An 18,616-nucleotide genomic window follows, 5' to 3' on the forward strand; every position below is an offset into this window, starting at 1 on the left:
TATTTCTCTTTTAAATTGTTAATATTGATTGGCCAATTTGTTGCGAGTTATGTTGAGCAAGAAAAGAAAAATAATCTTGTCAGGGCAGATGACAAACCTGCTGTGAGCAGCACAACAAAAGTTAACTAACTGTAACAATCCAAAAAATCAAGAGTCGAACGGAACAGAAGGAAAAAATCAGCAACTGGATCATTTATAGTAATGCAGCTTCCCTGCATATTTCTAGCAACACAGCAGAGGATCTGTTTGCTTTTCCTCTTGCTCCAGCCAGTAGCACACATTTCCTCATTTAAAAAGGGCGTTCTGCACCTGTTTTGCACCTGTTATCCATTTAACACGCAATCTTTGAAAATCACAGGCAACACGCCCACTTATTGCTCGTGCAATTTATTTATAGTACACACAAATTAGCACTCACTATTTGGGATTTTTGAATATCAGGCCCTGAGAGTACAAACCGGAGTGAAGTACGTTTCCATAAATTAGTCTAAATATGGACATGACTTTGTACATAAAGTTGTGACAGCAGGCTGACACATAACACCAGACACATTATTTATTGTGTTTTCAGGAAGCGATTTAATGTTTCTGTTTGTGTTTTATGATTTTAATGAATTTGTTTGGTTGGTTGCAAACACCTGTGATAAGATGCTGATAGGATTTATGGGCAAGCTGTGGACATGCTAATGACAAGTTATCTGATTTCATCCTCTCATATCTCTATGAATGCTCTCCATCACTCACACACACACACTTGGCCAGCAGCAGTCCTGGTTGTCTCTCTCCATGGTTCTGAAATCCTTGATGTTTCTGGTTGGGACATCTTTTCTGGACTGGACCAACACTGCTGCTATGTGTCTTTTTGTGGATGTGTCTCTTTATGCAGATGCCACTCCAATATTTTAGTCTTTTATGAGTTGACAAACATGCTGGTTTTAGTTTTGATTTATTATATTTGCTCTGTTGTAAAGATAAGAGCTGGAGAAGCTGTACTTTCTCTGGTATTGTCTTTCCTTTATGACTTTTACAAACACTCCATCCACCACTGAGAAGTAAAAAGATTATCATCCAGTATTGTGATAGTATCGGGCTATAATCCGTTCCTACATCTATCAATGAAAAAAAATAATAATCATGTTTTTGTGTGTTTGGAAACAGCAGCTAATTGTCACTGTTAAAGTAGGTAGAAATTTTTATTGGAGCAGCAAAACCATGTAATTGCAATGCAGTAATAATAATAATTTCAATATCAATCATAGTTTATCCACATCTTCCTGAAACGTTTATTTCTTGTTCTTTATCACAGTGTCCCCAGCACTCTTTGTGAGCTTTAGCATCTTAGACTCTAAAAATATACATCAAATGTGGTCATTGAGTCAGAGAACATGTATCCAACAAGCAAAAAAGATAAAATTGTTTTCACTGATATTAGGATGACAGTTGTGAATGGATATATTGTGCAGGTCATATTTTTATCAATACCTTCTAAGAATACAGAGAAATTGGCATAAATTGTGGAGTTCAGATGTCTGATTGGTGATGATGAAAGATCTATTTGCTTATTAGCAAGTGTGAAAATTAAATATGGCATTTTAGTAATTCAGATATTGTGCTGAAAGGAGATGCTGTAAGAATGTGTGTTTGCTTGTCCCCTGGACTTGTGCTGGACCTGTGATGATGATCTGCCTACAGTATAATCCTTATAATCCTGTTGTACTTTGAATAAAACATATCAGGGATATTTCTTTTGGATTTCAGGAAATTGTCCACGTTTCATGTCATAGTGTGAGTGCTTTACAGTAAATGCTTGTTTGATTTTCTTATTGTCACAGTAATCAGTTAATCATTGTGCCCAAGCATTTTAAATATTAGATTATCCATATAAAACATTAAAGAGCGTGCACTGTAACTGTTACTCCAGCCCGTTGCATGTGCACTAAGCCTTCTGACCATGAAAATCTGATCAAGTCTGCTGTAAATCCCTTCCTGTCTTTACATTGGTAATAACAAGTAAACTTCTCGCTCCAGTATGTATCACAGATTAGGCCATCTCTTATTGCTGTATGTGCAGAAACATTTCCGTTCCATGCACACTACCAGAAAATACATGATTTCACACCCTAGAGCCGTCCCCTGACTCCTCATTATGGGCACAACACAATGGGAGGGATTTCAGGAATGCACTCTCCTCCCTCTCCTTCTCCTCTTTCTCCTCCTCCTCTTCCTCCTGGTGAGGCCTCAGGGATGAATATCTACAGCGTGGGATTTTATCTTCTGGACAATGAAGCACAAAAGGCAAAAGGAGCCTCCAGATTGAATACATTACATGGCTTTCTTCTGTATAGAGAACATAACAGGCGTCCAATATGAGACTCCATGATAAAATCATCTTATGAAAATGGTAATAATCTCTAATCTTTGCAGTTTTGAGTTCCCCATTTATACTTACAAAAGTATGTTGTATGCTCTATAGCATCTTATTGTAGCCATTAGCACAGTTAGCATTACTAAAACTTCAGTCTCTCTCACCATGTTTGGTGGTGGAGTAGGAGGACCCAAAGATAGGGAAACAGACGTCAGATATTGTTGGATGGGTGTTTATTGGAAGAAGTAAAACTTACAATAATCCAAAAGACAGCATGGAAAACATTTGATCTGACAAAGTAATGAAGAACCAGATGTATATGCTGGAGAGGTGATAACTGAAGTGAAAACAGGTGAGAGGTTACTAACACATAGAACTGCAGCTGAGTAAAGACATAAACTTAGAAACAGAGTTAAAAATTACCTAAAGACCCCTGGGAAACATAGGAAAAACAGTCACAAAACAGAATATAAGAAAACATGGCAAGACAATCCTGACATATGTTTGATCCCTTTACCTGTCAGGGCCAACACTGCCAAACGCAGCCTGATTCAAAAAGGACAAAACAGAGCACGTCTGCTGTATTTCTGATTGTATTTCTCAGGTTTTGACTGGCCATTTATACAAGTCAGGACAAATCAAGCAAATAAATTATAATCTGCATTACTTTCCAACAATGAAAAGTAATGCAGATTACTTTTCATTGTTGGTTGGATGTTTGGCTGCCAAGCAGTAAACTACCACAATGGTATTGTACATTTCTCATTATAGATGGTTAACATCAACCTACCATCGGTTTGTCCAGCATGATGCTGTGTTTAGTCAGTGGAGACTCTGTGGGGAGCATCCTGAGCTTCGTGTGTAAACACTGCATCCCCCATCACTGCCACTCATTGTGATTTTCTTTAAGTGGACAGGAAGCACATCCCATGACAGAGGTCTGTTATAAAAGCATCTGCTGCTCACTATGCATCCAGTGCTTCTCTGGATGAGTGGCTCCTGATTCATTGTCTGTAACTGGGACAGTGCGTCTCCATGTCTGGCTCTTAGGCTTCGGTTCTGCATGTCCGGCTTGTTTATCTGTCAGTTCGAGTAAATATTTAAATATGAGCAGTTTGAATTAAAAACTGTGCAACTTTCCCTTGTCTTGCTTTGTTGGAGCACATTACATCCATTACTTTTGCTTTAGTGTTATTTGTGTGTCACTACCTAAAGTGTGGGACCAGCAGCCATGTAAGGTCTTTATTGTTTGCTTGGAAACCTGGCAGGGAAAACCCACTCAGGACCAAGAAACCCCCAAAACACTCCTTGCTATGTGTTTTTTTTCTGCTGCCAGATTTTCCTTTTCCCACCTCTTGGCCTCAGCTGTTTTGCTGCAAGGCTCACCCACAGGTCACCGGCCTCTCATCTGAGGTGAGAAACCAGCTCGTTCAGGTATCCCGTGCCTTGAAATAATCAGCTGGGGTTTTTGGTCCACATGCTGTTCCTTTTTTAATCAAGTCATTCACTACAACCACACTGCTGCTCTCAGGAGAGTGAGATAGGACCGCAGGGAGACCGGACAAGAGAATGTGAAAGAAAGGGAGGAATAAAAGAGAAAAAGCTAAATAGGAGGCTAGCTCCCTGGTTTAATTCAGAACTGCGTACTTTAAAGCACAATGTTAGAAAATTGGAGAGAAAATGGCGCTCTACACATCTAGAGGATTCCTACTTAATCTGGAAAAATAGTCTACTGTTGTATAAAAAGACACTTCACCAAGCTAGAACAGCTTATTTCTCATCATTAATAGAAGAGAACAAGAATAATCCTAGGTTTCTCTTTAGTACAGTTGCTAAACTTACACAGAGTCATAGCTCTGTTGAGCCATCCATTCCCTTAGCTCCTAGCAGCCATGACTTTATGGGATTCTTCTTAAATAAAATTGATTCTATTAAAAATAAAATCTTTGACATACTCCTGAAGATGATTACTTCCTCCTCAGCAAGTGAGACAACATTGGAAGTAACTGTAGAACCTGATTTGTGTTTGGACTATTTTGATCCTGTGGAGCTTCCTGAGTTATCAGAAATATTAGCTTAATCTAAACCTTCAACTTGTATGTTAGACCCAATCCCAACCAAATTATTTAAGGAAGTGTTCCCTCTGATTACCAGCCCCATTTTAGATCTGATTAATCTATCTTTAGTAAATGGATCAGAACCACAGGCCTTTAAGGTAGCTGTAATCAAACCTTTACTTAAGAAACCTTCGCTTGATCGAGATGACTTGAAAAATTACAGACCTATATCCAATCTTCCATTCTTATCTAAACTTCTTGAGAAAATAGTTGCTAATCAAATGTGTGAACATTTATACAGCAATGACCTGTTTGAAGAGTTTCAGTCAGGTTTCAGAGCTCATCATAGCACTGAAACAGCTCTGCTGAAAGTCACTAATGATATTCTTAGGCCTCAGATAATGGACTTGTGTCTGTTCTGGTTCTGTTAGATCTCAGTGCTGCATTTGATCCAGTCGACCATAATATTCTCTTAGAAAGGCTGGAATATGCTGTAGGGATCAGGGGAACAGCGCTAGGCTGGTTTAAATATTATCTGTCTGACAGATTCCAGTTTGTTCATGTAAATGATAAATCATCTTTAAACTCCAGGGTTAATTGTGGAGTACCACAGGGTTCAGTACTTGGGCCAATTCTCTTTACAATATATATGCTTCCAATAGGTCAAATTATCAGGCAGCATGGGATACATTTTCACTGTTACGCTGATGATACTCAGCTTTACTTATCCATAAATCCTGATGAACCCAACCAGTTAGATAGACTACAAGCATGTCTTGAAGATATAAAAACTTGGATGACTTTAAATTTTCTGCTTCCAAATTCAGACAAGACAGAAGTTGTCGTCTTTGGACCGGAGTCTTTAAAAAAGAAACTGCTTAGTCAATCACTTAACCTGGATGGCATTAAATTGACCTTCTTTCATCTCCGGAACATTGCCAAAATTAGAAATATCCTATCCAGGAGTGATGCTGAAAACTAGTTCATGCATTTGTTACTTCAAGGCTGGACTATTGTAATTCTTTACTATCAGGATGTCCACAAAATGCAGTTAAAAGCCTTCAGCTGATTCAAAATGCTGCAGCAAGAGTTCTGATGAAAATTAAAATGAGAGATCATATTTTTCCTATTTTAGCTTCCCTTCATTAGCTCCCTGTTAAATCCAGAATATAATTTAAAATTCTCCTCCTCACATATAAAGCCCTTAATGATCTAGCTCCATCATACATCAGAGATCTGATTGTTCCATATGTTCCTAACAGAGCACTTTGTTCTCAGACTGCAGGTTTACTGGTGGTTCCTAGAGTCTCTAGAAGTAGAATGGGAGGCAGATCCTTTAGTTATCAGGCTCTTCTCCTGTGGAACCAGCTCCCAGTTTTAGTCCGTGAGGCAGACACCCTGTCTACTTTTAAGGCTAGGCTTAAAACTTTCCTTTTTGATAAAGCTTATAGTTAGAGTGGCTTAGTTTATCCTGAGCTATCTCTGTAGTTAAGCTGCTATAGGCTTAGGCTGCTGGAGGACATAATGACCACTTTCACTCTCTTCGCTACATTCTCACACTACTCTCCAATTCTGCATTATTTGCTGTTACTTCAGCTTTTAACTTTATGTTCTCCCTCTTTTCTCTTCCTAGAAGCTACAACTGGCCTGACTCTGTGTCTACCTGTGACACCTTTCTGGAGAGGGGAATCGTCCGAGCTTCTGCTGGCAACAACTTAATGCTCGCCCTCTACAGATGATCCACATAGCCCTGTCTTTCAGTGTTTAACCCTTTCTCTTTCCTAGACATGGCGATTGACTGAGCTTCTACTGTAACTAACTCTATGTGCTCTCTTTCAGACTCTAACCTTGAAAACTAGCTCAGAGTTTATCTGTTCTTTCGTTCTAGATGAAATGACTAAAGGAGCTACATCCATTAACATTTACGTTTCCTTCCCATAGAAAGTACTCCTGGATCAGTGCTTCTTTGTTCTCTTTGTGTCTCTGCTCTGTTCTCTCAAACCCCCAGTCGGTGGTGGCAGATGGCCGCTCACACTGAGCCTGGTTCTGGTTCTGCTGGAGGTTTCTTCCTGTTAAAAGGGAGTTTTTCCTCTCCACTGTCGCTACATGCATGCTCAGTATGAGGGATTGCTGCAACGTCAACACCAGTGACTGTCCACTGTCTCTACATGCTCATCCAGGAGGAGTGAATGCTGCAAGTCACTGACTGGATGCAATCTGCTGGGTTTCCTTAGATAGAAAAACTTTTTATCCAATTTGAATAAATAACTGAATCTGACTGAACTGTTCAATGGTTGATGATTAATTGGAATGTATGAACCTGACTGTTGTGAAGAGCCTTGAGACATTTGTTGTGAATTGGCGCTATATAAATAAAACTGAATTGAATTGAACTGAAAAGCTGAAGAAGAAACTAATAGTATTACTAATTATAATAATAAAATCAAGCTACAGTTTGTTTCGCTAAAATGTTTGCGTATTACTGGTTTTTAGTCATTGAAAGTAATTCCTTACGCAGGTTATTTATGCTTGAAGGGATGGTGTGTTTGCATGTGTTTCAGTAGGCTGGTTATTGCTCACACTTCATTCATATGCTAACTCTAACTGTAATCTGTATTTCAATGGCAAAATAAAATGTCCTGTAGAATTTAATGTCCTCAGGGGACATCAGTGTTAGCAACAAGTTCTCTCCTTCCCTAGTTTTCCTGCACACAATTAGTTTTTATTCTGAAATCACACGTCCTGATCCGGATTTTTGTCATTTAGAAATAGGTATTTTCTGTTACAGGGTCTAGGTCTGATATGTCACTAAATACAATGCCAAGAGATATTAAATAGTCTACATTAGTATTGTGTTTGTGCCGCAGTGACCTTATTCACCTACGACGTTTCACACTAAGCAGTTTTTCTAGAAATCAACAGATATTTTGTACCAGCGGGATTTTTTTCAATGTAGTTTTTACATTTTTTGTTATTTTTAAATGTTTTATAACATGAAACAAATTCTAATATCAGACAAAGATAAAATGAGCAAATGCTAAAGTCAGATTTTGAAAGCTGATTTCCATTTGTCCACCCTCAGGCCTGATTACTTACCTGTCGAATTAAGAAATAACTCAATAGAAGCAGAATAAAAGATATCAAAGGCAACACATTAATATCATCCATCCATTTTCTACATCAACTTCTTGTAGGGTCGCACAGGGGGCTGGTGTCTGTCCGTGGGTCAGTGCGCAAGAGGCGATGTCCACCCTGGACAGGTCGCCTGTCCATCACAGGACAACACAGAGACACACAGGACAGGCTCTCTGTTTGGTTATTACTTAAAGCATTATAGCAATGTTGATTGAATCTGTTGTTCAAGGAGATAATGTGGAGGTTCCCTGGTTCCCTCAGCAGGGCATACATGACACAAATGAATGACCAATAAGATAATTTAAAATGATCTCTCAGAAAGTAAACCTTCTCGTATCGTTCACAAACACACAGCTCTTCCTTTTTAGCATCAGTAGAGCAGTATGAATAAATAAATTGTTGTCATATTAGTGTCTAAACATTCACTGAATAAGATCTTCTCGAACAAGATGATTGATCTAGATCTGCATGAACAAAAAGAAACCAAAATATATGATGTGATAAGAAAAAAAAAAACGATGGATACTGAACTCATGTCTAATGGAAAATGATGGATACTTGTATCTCATTAATGATTCATCATGTAGAGAGAAGAGGTTGCTTATTGCAAGGAGGGATTCATTTCTAATCTTTTTCATACATTTATTCCAATGATTCGATTCTTGGTTCTTATGTATGGCACCTGGTTAATCAGAAACTGCCTCCTAAAGCCTCCAGTGTTTCTGACCTGCAGTTGTTTACAGTCTCATGTGGTAATTTTAAGCATAAAAATATGCAGACGCAGCCGTATTGATTGATTGCGTCTCACAGAGGCCACAGGCACCATAGCACTCCATTCTGCTGATGAGCTAAGAAAGTGAAGGATCGGTCAGAGTATGTATCAAACCACTTGAGCAGCTGCTTCACGGACGTCCCAGAGAAATCCATTTTCTACCTATGAAAGTCTGTCTACATTCAGGCAACCTTCCTGGGACAGTTGTGCAGCTTTGTCAAATTCTTTCACTGTTCTTCTCTTATTACAGCACTACTCTGACAGAGGCGCCGCTATGATTGGCCCTGTTTATTCTGTTGGTTCCTGCTTTGATTTCCTCAATCAAGCCTTGGTGCCTTCATCGTGACAAGTCAGCTTCCAGTGATGTGAAAACCTGTGTCAGGAAAATGGGAACACTGTGTCTATTGATCAGTGAAACATCATCCCCATAGATGGCACAACAAGTAGCTCATGTGAGCCCTTCATAGGCAAGCTGCAGTTTCACCTGGAGGCCAAGTGTGAACAATCCATCAAGTTGTTCATCATGTGAGACAGGGCAGGATTTGGGGTTCGTTTTCTGACTGTCCCTCTCTTCCTTGTTGACCTCTCCAGGCGTTCGGCCAAGCCTACACCAACCAGCGCAAGGTGGCTGAGGATGGGGAGACCATTGAGGAGACACTGCTGCAGGAGTCAGCCTCCAAGGAGGCCTACTACATGGGCCGACTACTGGAGCTGCAGACAGAGGTAACGCTCAGCCGCTCGGTGGCGTCCAATGTCCAGGCGGAGAATGAGAGGCTCAACACTCTCTTGCAGGACCTGCGAGAGGTGAGCTTACAGATTATCTTTCTTGTTAGGCAACAAAAACAAAATCAGAATCTAGTTTTTATCTAAAGTCTGTAAATTTCAACTTATTGCTCTTACTTTATTAAATGTAGGACGCTAAGTAAATGTGGTTTCATATTATGTGTGCCTCAATCTGCTCATAATGTTTACCAGACCCTTCATTGCTGTCGTAGGTTGTAATAGCTTGTAAATGTCAGGTACAAGTTTAAATGAACAACAAAAAAATTTGATTTAAATTTGAAGTAGTTCCTAAAAGTCAGTATTTCAAGCAATGATTAGTGAACAGGATGATGTTATTTAATCACACGGTGCTCATTATTTTACCCAATCAGAAAATACAATTACAGTAAATGTAGTTCAACCTTTTTTTCTTTAAACATAGGAATAGTCTCTTAAAAAAAGCTTTATTTCCGGGGGGTTTTTTCAGGTTTTACGACATCAGGTATTAAAATTTTTGCATATTCCTGTAATTTAATTGTATATTTATGTATTTTGCAATTTTCAAAAGATGTACAAAAAAGCTGAAAAATCTTTGTATTTAGTTTTTTTTTTTAGTCTACAAATAAAAGTTCAGTTTATTTACCTGACTTATTAATGTAAATATTTCCTTATAAAAGATGTCATCACTTTCATACATTGGTTAAATTAACAGGATAATTAACAGGATAAAGACACACTAGGAGCCTACAATTTATGAGGTGTTTATTTTTACCATTGCTGTGTAGGAACCCAGCACCATTCAGCTGTAGTTGCGGTTTAACTGTATCAGTAATGCTGTTTTAACTGACATCTTCACAAAACAAGTGTTCAGACAGACAGAACTGTAAGAGGAAGAACATTTAACGTATTCAGTGTTCTGATCTAAAGCAAACAGATGAAAATCAACATTTGTTGCAAAATGTTTTGATGGAAGCTGAATATGAAAAAAATCTTTCATTTGAATGTTGTAACAAGCTTTCTACAACCAGTTCATTGATGAACTAATTGGGTCGAAAATCTGACAAAGGTCAAGAGGTCACTCTTGACAAAGACTCAGACTTCTCTCATAGAGATCACATTATGCATGCACGCACCTCCAAACACAAGCATGCGAGGCTGCAGGCATGGGTGACGGGAAGCTCCGGAGTTCGATCTGGGGTCAGACACCACGGCCACGACCCCATTGTGGGGGCCAAATCCGGTGCTAAGCTGGGGAATAAGTCAAATGCCCTGAGCTCGGCACATGTGCAGTGACAGAGCAAACTGGGCTGCTCCCATCACACACAGCATACAGTCATTCACTAAATGGATCTGGACTCATTCTAAAGGAAATACACTGGGCTGTAGTTTTTTACAGAGGGATGAAATCTTCCACATGTTGGAGAATGTTGGGAATAAATGAACAGATTAATGATTAAGTAAGCGTGTTAATTCTGTTGCACACCTGTTACCCATCTGAAACAACATCATGACTCTTCAGCGTGTGTATGAGATGCATTCTGTCTCATCTTCATGCATAACATTAGGCCCAGTAATGAGGAAGAGTAGCTCTTTCATCGCTAGCAGCAGCTGTTCAGTCACACAGGTTACACATAATGAAAAGGATTGTATGCAGAGCAGTAGTTCACAAAGTTAACAAAGACTGATTTCAAGTAAAATCCACAGTAAGTTCTGTACTAACATGGGCTGAAAGGCTGCTCAGAAGGGAAGAGGACAAACTCCAAAAGCAACATAAGAAGAACGGTTCCAGCACACTACATGTCCTGTGGTCTGATAAAAGTAAAACTCAAGAGTTTGGTCATAATGACCATTGTTACAATTAGAAGAGGCCTGAGAACACCATCCCTATTGTTAAGTACAGCGGTGGCAGTATCATGTTACCTGGATATTTTACTTAGCATCATGAGGATTTTTTTTAGAAAAAACATGAGGAAAAAGGGAAGCAAGATCTCAAAACATCAGGCCAGGATGGGTCTTCCAAATAGACAATGTCCTTCAGCATGCCGTCAAATTATTTGGAAAGTGGCTTAAGGACAACAAAGTGTTTTTGAGCGGCTATAACAAAGCCCTGACCTCACACACAGAGAAAATTTGTGCCCAGAGCTGGAAAGGCTTGGATCAGCAAGGACTAAGAACCTGACCCAGTTTCACTGGTTCTGTCAGAAGGAATGGACCAACATTCTAGGAAGCTAGTGATAAGGTTGTAAAAGGTCTGTTGGAGCAGCTTGTGTTGTGAGCAATTGTTCTGTCAACCAGCACCCCTGCCCTGCCCTGTCCTGCCCTGTCCTGCCCTGTCCTGTCCTGTCCTGTCCTGTCCTGCCCTGTCCTGTCCTGTCCTGCCCTGTCCTGTCCTGTCCTGTCCTGTCCTGTCCTGCCCTGTCCTGTCCTGCCCTGTCCTGTCCTGTCCTGCCCTGTCCTGTCCTGTCCTGCCCTGTCCTGTCCTGTCCTGCCCTGTCCTGTCCTGTCCTGTCCTGCCCTGTCCTGTCCTGCCCTGTCCTGTCCTGTCCTGTCCTGCCCTGTCCTGTCCTGTCCTGCCCTGCCCTGCCCTGTCCTGCCCTGTCCTGTCCTGCCCTGCCCTGCCCTGCCCTGCCCTGCCCTGCCCTGTCCTGTCCTGTCCTGCCCTGTCCTGCCCTGCCCTGTCCTGCCCTGTCCTGTCCTGTCCTGTCCTGTCCTGTCCTGTCCTGCCCTGTCCTGTCCTGTCCTGTCCTGCCCTGCCCTGCCCTGTCCTGCCCTGCCATGCCCTGCCCTGTCCTGCCCTGTCCTGTCCTGTCCTGTCCTGCCCTGCCCTGTCCTGCCCTGCCATGCCCTGTCCTGCCCTGCCCTGCCCTGTCCTGCCCTGTCCTGTCCTGTCCTGTTCTGTCCTGTCCTGCCCTGTCCTGCCCTGTCCTGCCCTGCCCTGTCCTGCCCTGTCCTGTCCTGTCCTGTCCTGTCCTGCCCTGTCCTGCCCTGTCCTGCCCTGTCCTGCCCTGTCCTGCCCTGTCCTGTCCTGTCCTGCCCTGTCCTGACCTGCCCTGTCCTGCCCTTTAGGAATTGTAGCCGTATTAATGTGATATTCTTCCCTTTTTTCATGACCTGCATTCACCGTTCATTCTTTAGAGGAATTATTTTCAGAAGAAAATAGCCTTTGTTGCAAAAGCCAGAATTTTGCCTGAGTTCTTGTGGCTTCTATGCATCATGTCATGATGTCCTATTAGGCCACGTCGTGTTTCACAGACTCGCTGAGTCTTTGCATGATAAAATACGGAAACAGTCAAACGACTGACACTACTGATGAAGATAAGTTGCAGCAGCATGATCTCACACTGAAAAATAAGACAATCCGACTTCTAATTTGAGCATCTTTACTCTGTGGCAGAAATACACTTTTTATTAAATGTACTTTACTTTACTTTACTTTACTTTACTTTGATCAAAACTGACTTGTAATCTGTGACTTTCCCTGGGGTATAAATATCATAATCATCCCATGTTTATCTCACCATTATGTGCAGCAAATCTCACAGATTTACAGAACTGCAGCAAAGAATGTCATCTTGGGGGTCAACATGTCTCCATGACAACCATTAGTTGCTGTCTAAATGCCAGGCAGTGGTTTGGGAATGATGTCAGAAAAGTGTTTTGTCCTACCATCACAAACATGAACAGGAAGAGTTTGTCAAATTCCACTGAGACTTTTTTTGGACCAAAGGAAGAGCGTTTAAAAGTTAACACACAGCTTCAGTTAATACAGCTAGAAACCACCAGTCAGGCTGGAAACCTGGGTGTAGTGATGGACTCAGACCTGAACCTTCAGAGGAACATAAAGATAGTAACAAGGTCAGCCTTCTATCACCTAAAGAACATCTCCAGGATTAAAGGACTAATGTCTCAGCAGGACCTTGAAAAACTAATTCATGCGTTCATCTTTAGTAGAATTGATTACTGCAACGGTGTCTTCACAGGTCTGCCTAAAAAGTGGATCAGACAGCTGCAGTTGATCCAGAACGCTGCTGCCCGCGTCCTCACTAGAGCTAAGAAAGTGGAGCACATCGGCCCGGTTCTAAAGTCCTTACACTGGCTCCCTGTAGCTCAGAGAATAGACTTTAAAATACTTCTGTTAGTCTATAAATCACTGAATGGCTTAGCACCAAAATATATTACAGACTTGTTGTCAGTGGATCAACCACCCAGACCTCTCAAGTCTTCTGGCTCAAATCTATTCTGCAGAACCAGAACCAGAACCAAACATGGAGAAGCAGCTTTTAGTTCTTATGCTCCACTAATCTGGAATAAACTCCCAGAAAACTGGAAAAGCGCCAAAACCCTAAGTTGCTTTAAATCAAGATTAAAAACTTATTTGTTTGGAGTGGCCTTTGACTGGGCCATCTAAACATCATTAGTTAAGTCTTCAGTCCAGCTTTCCTTTCATTTCTTATCAATCATTTTATCCTTAATTTTTCATTTTCTATCGTTTATCATTTTTATTATTCATTTTTATTCTCTTTAATTATTTGTTTTCGTTAATTATTTAATTAACTTTATGCCACTGTAATGTACTTTTCCTATTATCTCTCTTTTTCTTTTTTTCATGTACAGCACTTTGAATTGTCTTGCTACTGAAATGTGCTATGAATAAACTTGCCGTGCCTTTAACTAGGACTATATGCTTTGGTCAGATGAGACCAACGTTGAGCTTTCTGCCACAAACCATTCAAATAAATCTGACATAAAGCTAAGGATGGAGATGCAAAAAAAAACAGCTCATGTCCACTGTGATGTACGGTGGAGAACCTGCTATGGTGGGGGCATGTTTCTCTTCCAAATAGCACAGGCATCCATTTTTGAACCGGCATCATTAATTTAGTTCCTAGAAATCCTGTAAAAAAACAGGATCAACTTAAGAAGAAAACACCAGAGGGGACCCAAGACTCTGGATGATCTAGAAAGACTGATCAAGCATCCCCCTCTGTCTGCTTCATGTTGTTGGAGAAGACAACGTGTTGAAAAACTGCCAACAATTATTTATTTTTTCTTAAAACAATTTTTAAAAATTCAGTGTGAGATTATGTAGCTACAATAAACACACACACACACATTATTATTTCTTTTATACTTTATTTGCAGTAGCTTTTTAAAGCTACATTGGTATACATTTAATCATTTCAGATGTTGAAGCATCACTGCTCTGCCTCTGATGATGCCACACTTTGGTCCTTTGGTTTAAACGATTCAGTTCAGAAGACTCGTAGTGTTATGATGTTCTTTAACACACACATACCTACTTAGACATGAAGGGGTTTTCATAGCGTATCTCAGTGCTATAAATGTCTTCCCTCCTCCTCACGCTGTCTTTGGGTCAGCATTCTGAGAAACTGTATACTGGGGGCTGCAAGGGAGCTGCAGGCAGCTCTGCAGCAAAAGAAGGGCACATATGCGTACATATTCTGGAAATATTACATTATGTTGTTTTTCTTGTTTTATATGAGCTCTATTCTTAAACGTTGCATGTTAGCATACATGTTTAGTCATATTTAGGCAAAAATTAATCTTCTTCTTTCAGCTGTATTGTATATTATCTACAGTTAAAACAAGCCAGTACAGTTGATCAGATTAATAACATAGAAATGTTTAAATCGCTGTTTCTGATATTACAAACATCAACATGTAAGCTACACCAAAAACAAGTCTAAAAATGTTATAGGGTGATTGGAGTTTCTGGTTAAACCTACTGATTGCGTTCCTGCACCATCCAGTCATCAGACGATAGGACTATTCAATTTTAAATTGTGTTTTTTCTGTCTCTGTGTGTTTCCTGTCCCACCCCTTGATGTTCTGGTTTCATCCCTTCTGCAGAGTAACGAGATGCTGGAACTACAGCGCAGCAGGATGAGGGAGGAGATCAAGGAGTACAAGTTCAGAGAGACCAGGCTGCTTCAGGACTACACTGAGCTGGAGGAGGAGAACATAACCCTGCAGAAACTGGTTTCTACACTCAAGCAGAGCCAGGTTACAAAGATGATCATCAACACTTTATTCTCCTATTGGGTTAGAGTTTGCACGTCATTATGGTGTTACTTTTCGCCCACTCATGACATGTATGCATTCTCACTTTACCCGTCACAAGGTAACTTGATCCCTTAATGACTTGTCATCAGTTCAAAGAAGAAACGCCACCCTTAGGAAACGAGTCACACTTTAAACATGCTTTGCTGGTGTTCCCAGGAGCAGTCTCAGGTTCAGATAAACCAAACTCTGCTCTCACTAATTAATCACCTCTTTGTGAAATGCATGATTAATGTTGATGTCATGAGGTGGATGCCCTCAGGTGTGTCCGGGGTTAAGACAAAAGAAAGCAGCTTCATTTAAGTAAAAACATGAAAAAGAGAAATGTTCATATATCGGAACTGGAAAATTTAGGAAATGTGTGGAACTTTCCAGATCTGGAAAAGTTTGGAAAAAGAGAGAAAAATAAAAATATATTTGTGTTTTTTAGACTTAATTTCTGATCCATTTGTTCAAACGTTCAGTCCATCCATCCATCTGTTTATCCTTCCATTCATCCATCCATCTGTTTATCCATCCATCCATTCATCCATCCATCTGTTTATACATCCATTCATCCATCCATCCATCCATCCATCCATCCATCTGTTTATCCATCCATCTGTTCATCTATCCATCCATCCATTCATCCATCCATCTGTTTATCCATCCATCCATTCATCCATCCATCTGTTTATCCATCCATCCATTCATCCATCCATCTGTTTATACATCCATTCATCCATCCATCCATCCATCCATCCATCCATCTGTTTATCCATCCATCTGTTTATCTATCCATCCATCCATCCATCCATCTGTTTATCTATCCATCCATCCATCCATCCATCTGTTTATCCATCCATTCATCAATCCATCCATCCATCTGTTTATCCATTCATCTGTTTATCTATCCATCCATCCATCCATCCATTCATCTATCCATCCATCCATTCATCCATCCATCTGTTTATCCATCCATCCATTCATCCATCCATCTGTTTATACATCCATTCATCCATCCATCCATCCATCCATCTGTTTATCCATCCATCTGTTCATCTATCCATCCATCCATTCATCCATCCATCTGTTTATCCATCCATCCATTCATCCATCCATCTGTTTATCCATCCATCCATTCATCCATCCATCTGTTTATACATCCATTCATCCATCCATCCATCCATCCATCCATCTGTTTATCCATCCATCTGTTTATCTATCCATCCATCCATCCATCCATCTGTTTATCTATCCATCCATCCATCCATCCATCTGTTTATCCATCCATTCATCAATCCATCCATCCATCTGTTTATCCATTCATCTGTTTATCTATCCATCCATCCATCCATCCATCCATTCATCAATCCATCCATCCATCTGTTTATCCATCCATCTGTTTATCTATCTATCCATCCATCCATCCATCCATCCATCTGTTTATCCATCCATCTGTTTATCTATCCATCTGTTTATCCATCCATCCATCCATCCATCCATCCATCTGTTTATCCATCCATCTGTTTATCTATCCATCCATCCATCCATCCATCCATCTGTTTATCCATCCATTCATCAATCCATCCATCCATCTGTTTATCCATCCATCTGTTTATCTATCCATCCATCCATCCATCCATCCACCTGTTTATCCATCCATCTGTTTATCTATCCATCTGTTTATCCATCCATCCATCCATCCATTCATCAATCCATCCATCCATCTATCCATCTGTTTATCCATCCATTCATCCATCTGTTTATCCATTCATCCATCTATCCATCTGTTTATCCATCCATCCATCCATCCATTCATCAATCCATCCATCCATCTATCCATCTGTTTATCCATCCATTCATCCATCTGTTTATCCATTCATCCATCTATCCATCTGTTTATCCATCCATTCATCCATCCATCCATCCATCTGTTTATCCATCCATTCATCCATTCATCTATCCATCCATCCATTCATTCATCCATCCATCTGTTTATCCATCCATCCATTCATCCATGTGTTTATCCATTCATCCATCTATCCATCTGTTTATCCATCCATTCATCCATCTATCCATCTGTTTATCCATCCATTCATCCATCTATCCATCTGTTTATCCATCCATCCATTCATCTATCCATCAATCCATCTGTTTATCCATCCATCTATCCATCCATCCATTCATCCATCTGTTTATCCATCCATTCATCCATCTATCCATCTGTTTATCCATCCATCCATCCATTCATCTATCCATTCATCCATCTATCCATCTGTTTATCCATCCATCCATCCATTCATCTATCCATCCATCCATCTATCCATCTGTTTATCCATCCATCCATTCATCTATCCATCCCTCCATTCATCTATCCATCCATCTATCCATTCATCTATCCATTCATCTATCCATCCATCTATCCATCCATCTATCCATCCATCTATCCATTCATCTATCCATCCATCTATCCATCCATCCATCTATCCATCTGTTTATCCATCCATCCATTCATCTATCCATCCCTCCATTCATCTATCCATCCCTCCATTCATCTATCCATCCATCTATCCATCCATCTATCCATTCATCTATCCATCCATCTATCCATTCATCTATCCATCCATCCATCTATCCATCTGTTTATCCATCCATCCATTCATCTATCCATCCCTCCATTCATCTATCCATCCATCTATCCATCCATCTATCCATTCATCCAGCTCCATCTATAAACCCTAATTATTTTCGAAATAGTTTCCTTAAATTCATTGTGATCTTGTGTAATTATACTCTAAAAAAGAGCTACAAATTCTGGAAAATTGAGTCTAGGAAGTCTAGAATTTTGACCTTTTGTATACTAGAACCGGGCTGTGTAATTAAAAATCAATCAGCGTGTGCAAATGAATAATTGATTTTTCCATTTTGCCTCACATCAGGTGGAATATGAGGGTCTGAAGCATGAAATCAAGGTTCTGGAGGAGGAGACGGTCCTTCTCAACAGCCAGCTGGAAGATGCATTACGTCTGAAGGAAATCTCTGAGGGACAACTGGAGGAAGCCCTAGATGCCCTCAAGACTGAGCGTGAGCAGAAGAACAATCTGAGGAAGGAGCTAGCCCACCACATTAGTCTGAGTGACAGCGTTTATGGAGCAGGGGCCCATCTAGCGCTCACTGTCACTGGTGTTGAGGGTCTCAAGTTCACCGAAGAGACCAGCGGAACAAATACTCCTAACGGTAGCGCCCTCCCAGCTGCTAATGGAAACATCGAGGACAGCAACCGCTGCAATGTCCACCTGCACCACGGCACAGGGTTAGCCAAGACAAACGGTGATTACCGAGCGGGCAGGAAGGGAGACGGCCTTGTTCCGGACCTGTTTAGTGAACTTAACCTGTCCGAGATGCAGAAGCTCAAGCAGCAACTGCTGCAGGTGGGTCGCGTGTGTTCACTCAGCTACAGGT

The 18,616-nt window shown here is 40.6% G+C and overlaps 1 protein-coding gene across 2 annotated transcripts in view; it reads left to right on the forward strand.

Moving 5' to 3' along the window:
• Positions 1 to 18,616, forward strand: part of bicd1a (bicaudal D homolog 1a) — a 38,959-nt gene that overhangs the window by 13,303 nt on the left and 7,040 nt on the right. For both annotated transcript variants that reach the window (XM_047383255.1, XM_047383263.1), the window contains exons 2-4: positions 8,921 to 9,133; positions 14,963 to 15,115; positions 18,094 to 18,585. In XM_047383255.1, coding sequence (XP_047239211.1) covers positions 8,921 to 9,133; positions 14,963 to 15,115; positions 18,094 to 18,585 — 858 coding nt within the window. The remainder of the gene's footprint in view (positions 1 to 8,920; positions 9,134 to 14,962; positions 15,116 to 18,093; positions 18,586 to 18,616) is intronic.

This window comes from Girardinichthys multiradiatus, chromosome 2, assembly GCF_021462225.1.
Source record: "Girardinichthys multiradiatus isolate DD_20200921_A chromosome 2, DD_fGirMul_XY1, whole genome shotgun sequence".
NCBI lineage: Eukaryota > Metazoa > Chordata > Actinopteri > Cyprinodontiformes > Goodeidae > Girardinichthys > Girardinichthys multiradiatus.